At 38.0% G+C, this 10,715-nt stretch overlaps 1 protein-coding gene across 1 annotated transcript; it reads left to right on the forward strand.

Moving 5' to 3' along the window:
* Positions 1-1,441: 1,441 nt before the first annotated feature.
* Positions 1,442-6,279, forward strand: cd74a (CD74 molecule, major histocompatibility complex, class II invariant chain a). The gene is made up of 9 exons (XM_004571715.3): positions 1,442-1,638; positions 3,309-3,478; positions 3,938-4,032; positions 4,170-4,226; positions 4,315-4,398; positions 4,505-4,583; positions 4,932-5,132; positions 5,230-5,292; positions 5,407-6,279. Exons 1-9 carry the CDS (start codon positions 1,550-1,552, stop codon positions 5,421-5,423), a joined length of 855 nt encoding a protein of 284 aa, XP_004571772.1. The 5' UTR covers positions 1,442-1,549; the 3' UTR covers positions 5,424-6,279.
* The last annotated feature ends 4,436 nt before the right edge of the window (positions 6,280-10,715 follow it).

Raw genomic sequence — 10,715 nt, forward strand, 5'->3', positions numbered from 1 at the left:
TCAGATCTCAATCTGATTGAATTGCTGGGGTGGGACCTCAAGAGAGCTGTGCATAAACTAACACCTGCAAACATCAACGGACGGTTAGTGCTACCAAAGGTGGCCTGTACTCTGTACTTTCTTTTTTGCATTACTATAAAAGGACACCTTTCTGATGCTGGCTTGTTTTAACTAGCCACTCACTTCCACTCTACTTCCACTCCACTAACTCTTTCTTAACCAAAATGTACATTTGAAAGTATTTTTTTCCAGTGAATTATAAAGACTTGAGTATTAAATTGTGACACGAAGTGCATGCAGTTTTTAACAGAGCGTAAATATGTTTTTCAGCCCTGAAAATATCATTATGGGTATAAGAAGCCTAAAAATATTTTGGTTATAATTAGTTGGCTTAAAGACCTCCTAATTTTGACCCAGCCTTATAAGCACCAAGGTCATGTGACTGTAAAAATGTTAACGTGTGGTAGTAAATTTTGCAGTCCTAAATAAGTCCTTAAATATATTACAGTCCACAGGTGGGAGTTTGTATGAACTATTATTTTAGGGGTAGCTGTAAATTATAAGCATTCAACGTGATGATGACCATTATGCAGAGATTTCTAGAAGCTTCCCAGTCTCCTGGTTTGGATTGAAAAACAAACTGTTTTTCTTTTTGTTTCACTTTATGGAGACGTGAAGCAGACAAACCAAATCCCTTGATAGCACATTCAGCACTAACTTTTATTAAGTAAAAACTTTTACTTACTTACATAAGTCTTTTACTCTAAAGTCCACCAGATTTACAAGTAATTCATATTTCTTCTTTTCGTTTCCTCATTGGGGAAAACACCTTAAAGTGTACAAAGAAGTCTCATCTTATTCCTAAAAAGGCCAACATAAAAAGTAGACAAATGTACTCACCACATTTCCCTTAACATTGTTGTAATTGTAATGTCTAAAACTTTGTTTTAAAAGAACACTGCATATTACTATGATTTGATTCACTGTTTCTTTATTCTTTAAGCTATAATAGTAATATTAGCCTTTATTTGTAATTATGGGAATATTATTATAATATTTTCAATTATATAACATGTACTTTATCTACTAATACAACTACCTAAATGTCATAATGTGCAGTATTTAGTAATGAAACCTAAAGTATGTATTTTCACTGATGTAGTAATTCAGTCATCTAATAAACTACTGTAGTATTATTACTAGCAGCATTATTTATATTTACAAATAATTAATGTTTACTTGCTAGAATTAGCAGAGGCAACTGAAAATACTATACTATCAAACAATAATGGTAAATTCTAGATCTTAAACCGTCGCTTATGTCGCTGCTGTCTGCCTCTGTCAACAGATGATGCTATTAAATCAGCCAATCAGAGTGGCGCTAGTGATCCGTCCCACAACTTCTTGTTCTTTTTTTTTTTAAATAGAGAGGCTTTCTGTGGAACCCGTCTGGTTTTCTTTTCCTCATTTTGTAGGCAATTTATGCTCTAGACGTGTTGCTCTTTGTTCAGTTTGTTGCTTGAAGGAACGGAAAGAACTCCTAACACAGATGGCCCACTCTCCAGACGATGCACCCCTGGCCAGGGGAAACCTGGCAGACAGTGAGGAGACGCTTCTTCCCCTTGCAGCACCAAGAGGGTGAGAAGAGTGTACTTTATCCATAGCAGCTGTTTGTGCTGTATCTTTAAAAATTATTATTATTTTCAATAAAGTGCACCTTTTTAAATTGGCTCACACAGATAGAGCAGAATAAATTTAAAAAACTGAAGTTTTTCACCAAAGGTTAGTTGCTTACATGCAGCAGTATCACATTTCCTTTAATTTCATTTAGCAATAGCAAAGATACATTTTATGACATTTAACTTTGAAGGTAGGCCTATCTGTTTCAGATTTGCACTTATTCCTTTTTAGTTAAAAGAGCAGTAAAATTATTTCGTTTTTATCTTTTATAATTATATATTATAATATTATTTATGTATGTATTCATGTTTACAACAAATAATGCTTTTAAAACATTTCGTTTTACTTCTTAATTTCACTGAACCGCACTTCCCCTTTCAGCCAGGACAAGGCGTCTGCCTAGTAACTGGTGACGCAGCAGTTGTTATTGGCTAATAGAGAAAAGAAAATGCCTTTTTTTTGGGAACAATTCAAGTTAGAAATAAATACAGTCTACAAGAATTACAACTTAATAATCGATTAGAATCTGATTTATGAATAAACGTTTTGTGTGGACTGTTGATTGGAAATAATAGATAAACAAACTTTATATTTTCCTTTACGACACAGATTATATTGGCGGTATACATGAATTTATGATAAACAAATAAAAAAATAAATTGCATCGAACAGACTAATGTCGCAATTTAAAAAGCGGATATGTAAACATATGACTTTCTGACTTTCACTATTAATGTTTTCCAGCAATAATGAAAAAGTAACATTGTCCTTATACGTTTGCATTTGAGAAAAATCATTTTACACCTATCTACCTTTGTTTAATTTGCAAGTTGAACTTGAATCATAGTTGAATATGACTTCCTGCTGAAGCCAGAAGAATGTATCTGCCTAGTAACTAGTGATACTCACATTCTATTGGCTGAAATAAAAGAAGGAGCAGTAATTAGATCTGAGATCACTCTTTTTTATCTAATCTAATTTTTTTTTAATTATATATTTCCCAGATTTGCTGCTCTTTACATGATGGAAAATAATTGTTTTTTTATGGTTTACTGATTTGATTCCCAGACAGCTGGATCGCAGCTGTATGTTATATCTCTCCTCCCCAACATATCCTACCCATTTTCAACTCCTGCCCCCCACACTGAAAAACCAAACAAATATCTTTAAAGATTCAAATTAAAAAAAGGAACAAAAGAAAATAAATTTTAAAGGAAATTCAAAGGCAAACAAAGGAGAGACAAAGGCCAATCCCCCCCTCCCCCTCCTTGTTTTCTTCACAGATTTGTCCCTTCCTTTACATCACGTAATGTGCGGTAAATTAACATTTTACACACTAATCATGATCATTTTTCATCATCTACAGGTTTGACTAAAGGAAACTGTGGCTTTCCTTTTTTTTGTTATTGTATTTTTGTGTGTGGACTGTCCAAAATCCAAATGACTCACCCAGGCCTTAAAAATGTCACACACTTATAGAAATCCCCTCACGTCACTTTCATACCAAGAATTTTTTTATTGGAATCCCATGTTTTGTTTTACCGTTTTTTATGTCCTTCATTTCTTCCACCAAACCTCCTGATTTACCTCCAACCTTTTAGTGACACATACTTTTCTATTTCTCACAGAGGCTCCAACAGTCGTGCCTTGAAAATTGCGGGTCTGACAACCTTGGCTTGCCTGCTGGTGGCCAGCCAGGTCTTCACTGCCTACACGGTGTTTAGCCAAAAGCAGCAGATCCACACTCTACAGAAGAACTCGGACAGAATTAACAAACAGCTGACCCGCTCATCTCACGGTAAAGTCGAGCGCTAAAACCTTAATGGCCACACAGAGCCCTAAGGGGATGTGTCATTTTGAGTGATAGTTTTAATTAGACAGGCGGACGCGGGCTGGAACGCTGAGGAGGGAAGTGAGAGTTTACTTTACAGAAGCTGAGTTTGAAGGTGGATGGAGAAATGGAAAGTTTATTGTGACTCATGGGGAGAAAAAGGTTAACTGTGTGATATTTTTATGTTAATAGCATTAAAACAAGATTTCAAACAGAGGCGTCTCGAGAGATACTGTTAAACAAAGAAACAAAAACACATTCCTTTTTTAATTCTCTATTTATTATGTAGTCCAACTTTTCAATTTGTTTCTGCTGAGCATTAATAATTTAGACATAAAAAGAGCTACTTTTTCTTGTACTTGCATTTATTTAAGTTTTTTGTTGTTGTCGCTGATTTTTTTTCTTCTTTTTAATTTTTTTTTTCAGCTGTGGCTCCAGTGAGGATGGCCATGCCCATGAACAGCCTGCCCCTCCTCATGGACTTCACCGAGGACTCCACAGCACCCAAGACCCCCTTGACTGTAAGTGCACACCATCTTCTGGGAAAAAGTTCATATTTGTGTGCAGCTGGGATTCATTTAAGGCTTCAAATTAATTGCTAATGCTTGGATTTAAAAGTTGAATAATTAATTTCAACTTGAATGCTCCCTTCCTCCAGAAACTGCAGAACACTGCCATTGTCAGTGTGGAGAAACAGCTGATGGATCTCATGCAGGTAGGTTGCAAACACTGTCTAGCCTCACATTCCTTACCTGCGTGTTGATGTGTTGCTGACGGTAAGCTCTCGAACGTGCTCTGAACAGGACTCCGAGCTGCCTCAGTTCAACGAGACCTTCCTGGCCAACCTGCAAACCCTGAAGCAGCAGATGAACGATAGCGAGTGGAAGGTGAAGCGTCACACGCAGTGATCACATTGCTAACGTAGCTAAAATAGAAATGAAAAATGGCGACTGTCCTTTTAGCCATGCTTATCTAACACTTTCTGTATTGTAGAGCTTTGAGACCTGGATGCGCTACTGGCTTATCTTCAACATGGCCCAGCAGCAGCCTGCAACCCCCACACCTCAGTCAGGTTAGCTCAACTTTTCTTTCCTTCACTTTTAAGTGTTTTATTACCCAAATAGTTGCTATAACAGCAAATACAGATTTTCCTGTTTTACTAGTATGCACTAGTTTGGCATTTAAGTCATTTTTTTTTAGAGATTTATATATAAAAAAAGAAAGAAATACAAAATGTTGAAAAATTATTGGATGTTGTTCATGCGTGTTTCATGTTTGTGAGCTGTGCTAAGCTATCTGAGATCTGTATTCCCATTAAACTCTCAACAAAATGTCTTTTTTTTACAGTCTTTATTAATGACTTTTTAATTTTTAACTGGTAAATAAAACCAAAATGAATGTCTGAATATTCTCTGCTCAGCCACTACCATCAAGACCAAATGCCAGGTGGAGGCAGCACCCGGACCCAGCAAGATTGGTTCATACAAGCCCCAGTGTGACGAGCAGGGCCGCTACAAGCCAATGCAGTGCTGGCACGCCACCGGCTACTGCTGGTGCGTGGATAGCGAGGGCCATCCCATCGAGGGAACCACCATGCGTGGCCGTCCCGAGTGCCAGAGAGGTAGAGGACACGGATTAAAGGATCTTTTCTTACATGTGTAGTTTTGGTGAGGCTGTTGTGAATGACACCAGATGGGTTTTTTTCCTGTTAACTTTAGCTGCATTTCCTCGTCGCATGATGGTTGCACCCAGGCTGATGCAGAAGACATACGACATGGATGGTGAGCGCTTCAGATTAGTTTCTTTGTTTTTGATGATTTTTCATTTGTGAGATTTTTCACTGGCATCATCATCATGATCACTTTGTTGTTTGCTGTTTTCATCTCTTTTTCCAGATGAAAAACAAAAGTGAAGCAAATCTTGAAGAAAGATTTCATCCAGCAATCTCTGCAAATGACAGACGTCATGCCGCACTTCAATTATTAACGCTTCTATCCCTGATGAGCTCGTTTTGCGTGGAATCTCGTGATTTTAACCATTTTTTTGTGGCTGCTTGAAATCGGATCAATAGAGGCCTGTTACACCTTAGTGCATTTAATTTTGAAAAAAAAATTGCCTTTACGTCAGATTTGTTTTGGGGTATATTTGTATAATCTACAATAAGTACATTAAACTATGTGAGTGTTTAATATGTTTGGTTCTGATGAATGCTTAAAGGGTAGGTTTACCGCATCTCCTTCTCTTAAACTCAATGCAGGAAAATGGAAGCTTGGTTGTGATGCTCTGAACATTGAAAAATTGCATTTATTAATGTAAACCAGCCTAATTTCTTCCCGTGCTGGTCTGATAATCCAAACCTCACAGAGGGCAGTTTAAATAGGTTCTAATATTTTGCTAGAAAGTAGTGTCAGGAAAAAAACCCAAAGCAACTAGGAACAATCTGGAAAGAGATGTTGCTATTTTACATATAAATAAATGAATAATTTGCATTTCCAACTAGAAATCTAGCTAGTATAAATCTACATACCATAAATACATACCATAAACTGTGGGCTAACCTATCCTTCACAGGATGTGAATATGATAAAGTTACTCTTTTATGACATGTTTGTTTTAATAAGGTTGATGAATAAAGTTTTCCTATTAACACCACTTGCATTACATCTTTCACATTATCTACAGTTAAGAGAAATCATTGCTTAAGCTGTAATCAAAATAAGGTCTGAATAAACTTTAACCTGATTAGATGCAGTGACGCTGCTCACTCAGTCCTGGATTTTGTGGCATTTTTTTAAAAATTAGACACTTTGACACTCAATACATTTGCCGTTAAAGAACCTGAAATGTGCATGAGTGCACCGACTCATCCTTTTAGTTCTTTTAGAAATTGAGTTCTCTCACATTTTCTTAAAAAAAAAGAGTGCCCCCATCTTTTTTTAAGCACCACTCTCACTATCAGTCATCAAATTAACACGATCTAACAGGCAAAGGTGAAAACCACGGTGCTCGCTTCTGTCCCTTCTGTTTTGACAGTTACCCAAGATCATGTTAAGAGTGCAAATTTGCCCACTTGAGGCTCGCATATCTGGGACGACGGGTGCAAAAGTGTGAATTTATTTTCTTCGTCATTAGTGGTGAAGATGTACAAAACATTAGGTTTTTTCTCAGTGAGTCCTCTTTTAAAAAAAAAAAAAAAAAGATGTGAAGAAAAGGAAAATAACTGATGGATTAAGCCAGTTGCACATACCTGCTCCAACTTGGTGAACAGCTCACACAAAAAATACTCATCCATGTCTAAACTGGCTGGACATGAAAACACATAAGATCCACGTTTAGCTACAGATTTGTTCTCCCATATCCATCCATCCACTATCTTAACCACTGGCTGGAGCCTGTCCCAGCTGGCATGCAGTGAGACGCAGGATATACCCGGACACGGCGCCAGTCTATTACAGAGATATTCTTCTGGCAACCAAAAGGTCTCAAGCTGTAAAAAGTGGATGTTAAGAGTTTATAACTCTGCTTGGCTTCACTGTACGACAAGGAAACCCTTAAAAAATATGAATAAAAAACAAAAATGTGTACTTAAAGAACCATTTCAAACTGTCAAATAAAGCAAACACGTATTATAATGAAATTTTATGTGGATTCTCTGAGATTAAAGTTTCTCTTAGTTCCAGTTCCTTTTTTAATATTAACAGGAATTCTTTTCCTTTATTAAAACATTTTTTGTTGTATTTGAAGCCGTAAATTTAAACGCTGAAACCATGACATATTATCTTCTCTAGATCTGATACTTTTTATCTTCTGCTGACTCACTGAGTCATCCGTTTCATTTGAGGCTTATTACCACTTTAAGAGCAGCCACTTCAGTTTGCTTTTTAAGCAAGGATAAGATTTGCTTTAAGTTTAGTCGTGAAACCCACAAAGTGTATTTATTACCAGGCTTTTCAGCTTTGCGCAAACTGGAGCAGAATGATATTCTTTATGCCAGCAGTAGCCCCATTAGTGGGATGCCATCATCTTCCTGGATAACACAGACAAGTGTGTAGTGGAGGACTTGCCTGAGAACTTGTATGCGACACACCAGCAGCCCAGCGGGAGACTCTGATAATGAATTTGTGTCTTGAAGCATGTGAAGCCGAGCAGCGGGATGCAACATCACACTTGATTTTTGACACTATTTATTTTTGCCCACATTTACAGCATCCATCTTTGTTGGGTTCTACTTTCAACTTTTATAAAGGGTCCAATTAGAGGTTTCATAATAATAATAATAATCTATAACAAAAAGTTTCAGGGCTGTGAGGAAGTCTTTTGAATCCATCCAGAGTAGAGGAGAAGTCTATTGACAACTTATTAACTATTTATTAAAAGAGTTTGTGGATCTTTTTTGCTCTCCCAATTGAGTCTTAAATTATTAAGTGAACGTCTTTGGGAGGAAGCCAGAATACCTGGAAGAAACCCTCAAAGGCACGGGGAAACTCATGGTCTGGACTCCCAGATGGAGTCCAGACCAGGAGCCTTCTTGCTATTGTCAGGGCTCTGTGTGCAGGCAGGTGGAAATGTGGATCCAAATGCAGGACTCCGAGACGAAATGTAACTAAAACCACAGCTTTTATTGCTGGCATGAAACAAAAACCAAACCAAACCAAACCAACCATGGAAACCAAGCAGGAACACACAGGCAGGGTCTGAGGGTACGACACAACACTGAGCACAGGAAAACACAGGGCTAATATACACAGGGTGGTAATCAGGAAATGGCCAACAGGAGGGAGACACAGCTGGGAGAGATCAGGGTTAACGAGACGGGGGGAACCAAGCTGCACACACTAACATAAGACAAGACTTTCACAATAAAACAGGAAACATGAATTACTAAACAAGCACGCAGACTTTACACTGAGAGACAGACAGACAGAGAATGACACATGGAACCTGAACTAAACTAAACGTGAGATATAACCGAGAACAAATCCTTAAGCACGGATAAACAGAAACAAGAAACTAATAATAATCATCATCACTACGAGAAAAAGAAAACAATCCATGAAGCAGAATTAAACCGAAATATAATAAACTCAAAATACTGGGTCCAATGGATATTATATATATGGCCAATTTTTCAAATAAATAATGGCTATCACCCTTATGTTTCCTACAAGGTTAAGTCAGTAAAACACAAGCAGCATGTTCTTGCAATTAATAATTAACCATGGTATAACCATTGTATAGCCATTATTTAACTTACAACCCTTGTATAAAGTGTGCCTTCTCATAAAAAGGGCAATAGAAGACAAATGAGTTTTTAATTATACTGTCACAGCTGTTGTATTTCTCTAGTGTGTACAAACTGTATATGTGATCATGGAGCGAGTCTTCATAAATCCTATTTTATTTTTCCCTGCCTAAAAAGATAGTACTGCTGATCAGTGACCCCATTTCTGACCGCTCTGTCCGTCTTGGTAACAGAACCCTGCTCACTTTCACCAGTGGAAGCAGCCTCTGGATCATTAATAATTCATCCATCTGAAATGAAATCCAGGTGCGCCAGTGGCTGTCAGACGCAGGATGGCCACTGTTAACATGGATGCACCTGTGAGTATTCATATTCTACACAGTATATAAATAGCATCTTTTTAAAGCAGGGGTATATTTACATCAGAATAATGCAGAATTTAAAGGCACTCTTGTTGGAGTCTCTGTCATTGATCTTTAATGTTTTAGGGAGCTGACGCAGTGAGAGTGGGAGTTGTACTTACAACAAAACCAGGTAAGGCTGGGACAGTGACAGTATACCTGTATATTTGCTATACTGTCACTGGAGAATGACTGTAACTCGGTTTTGAATGCACAGAGAGTAAAGAATCTGTTGTTATTGATGAAGAAGGACATAGTGTTTACTACAAATCATCAAATAATGAGGTAAGTCATTTGACTTCACACACATGCTTCAGAAAGTATTTGTTAATTTGCTTTCAAGCTTGCTTACATTCTTTCAAACAGGCAGCCAAGGCCTTCTCTTTCGACCAAGTCGTGACTGTTGACAGCATAAAGGTACAAAACAGCTCCTGACCTCTTATTTTAACCTTTTTCTGCTCCACTGCACATATTTTCACTACCTGATATTTTGATGGCTGGAAACTGAAAGACTTGAGTGTAAATCTGCAGAGTTTTCACCCTGAGCTCCTGCAGCCTCTCACCGAGTACATGTCCAGTGGGTGTAACGCAGCACTGCTGATATGTGGAGCCTCCACGGAGACGACGAGAGCTCTTATTGACAGCAGTGTCATCAGACAGGTGGAGCTCTAAACAAAACTGCATTTAATATTTGCAGATTTTATGTGTTTATATTTTCAATCATACCCTTGATTTGCTTGTAGGTCGTGGCTAACCTGTTCAGCTGTATGGAGTCAAGAGTGAAAGGCGAGTTATTCATCTCTGTGTCATCCCTTCAGGTTTGTCCTTGTATTCAGTAGCAGAGCCCCAAAGGATAATAGATGCAATAAAACACATGATGACAGCTAATGTTTTTCAATGTCAGTTTTATCCAGACGGCAGTGCAGTGGATCTCTTGAGCCTCAACAGACAGACTCTACAACCTGTAACACATCCAGCACTTGGAAGGTGTGTCACAATTTTGCATTTTAATGATAAACAAAGACCTCATATAAAACATATACACACTGAAGCTGTATTATATATGCTCATGCCTGCTTTTCTCTCTCAGTCTCATAGGAGGATTATGTGAGGTGTGTGTGCGTTCAGCTGAAGACGCTTATAACCTGTACGAAACATGCAGGGAAACACTGAAGGCGAACACAGGCTCCATTTCCAGCCGGTAGGTCATACAAAGCACAACTTTTATGAACTCTAATCCATTTACAAAATCACTTTGGATCCATTCATTAAATTGGTTAATTGCAATAAATCCAAGTGCCTGAGCGATAAAAAATTTACTTCTGGCTTTTATGATTGAGTTGTTCTGCACGGTGTCAGTCAGCTTGCCCTTTTTTTCATAAATTTCCATATGAACTTGTCAAATGTTTATGCTGTGTTTCTCTCAGATGTAGCTCCCTGTTCATGGTGACTGTTGAGTGGAAACTCCATCCAGAGGAGGTGGAGTCAGATGTCTGCCGCAGCAGATTTCAGCTGTTCAGCCTGGCAGGAGGAGCCAGTAGGACTGACCTCAGAGGGTCAG

The sequence above is a fragment of the Maylandia zebra genome, linkage group LG2 (genome assembly GCF_041146795.1).
Source record: "Maylandia zebra isolate NMK-2024a linkage group LG2, Mzebra_GT3a, whole genome shotgun sequence".
NCBI lineage: Eukaryota > Metazoa > Chordata > Actinopteri > Cichliformes > Cichlidae > Maylandia > Maylandia zebra.

Bases quoted from the DNA above. Each gene is read 5' to 3' on its own strand.
- cd74a (XM_004571715.3), top strand. From the start codon at position 1,550: ATGGCCCACTCTCCAGACGATGCACCCCTGGCCAGGGGAAACCTGGCA. The intron at 4,033-4,169 runs GTAAGTGCACAC...CCCTTCCTCCAG, and splicing joins CACCCAAGACCCCCTTGACT to AAACTGCAGAACACTGCCAT. The intron at 4,584-4,931 runs GTTAGCTCAACT...TTCTCTGCTCAG, and splicing joins AACCCCCACACCTCAGTCAG to CCACTACCATCAAGACCAAA.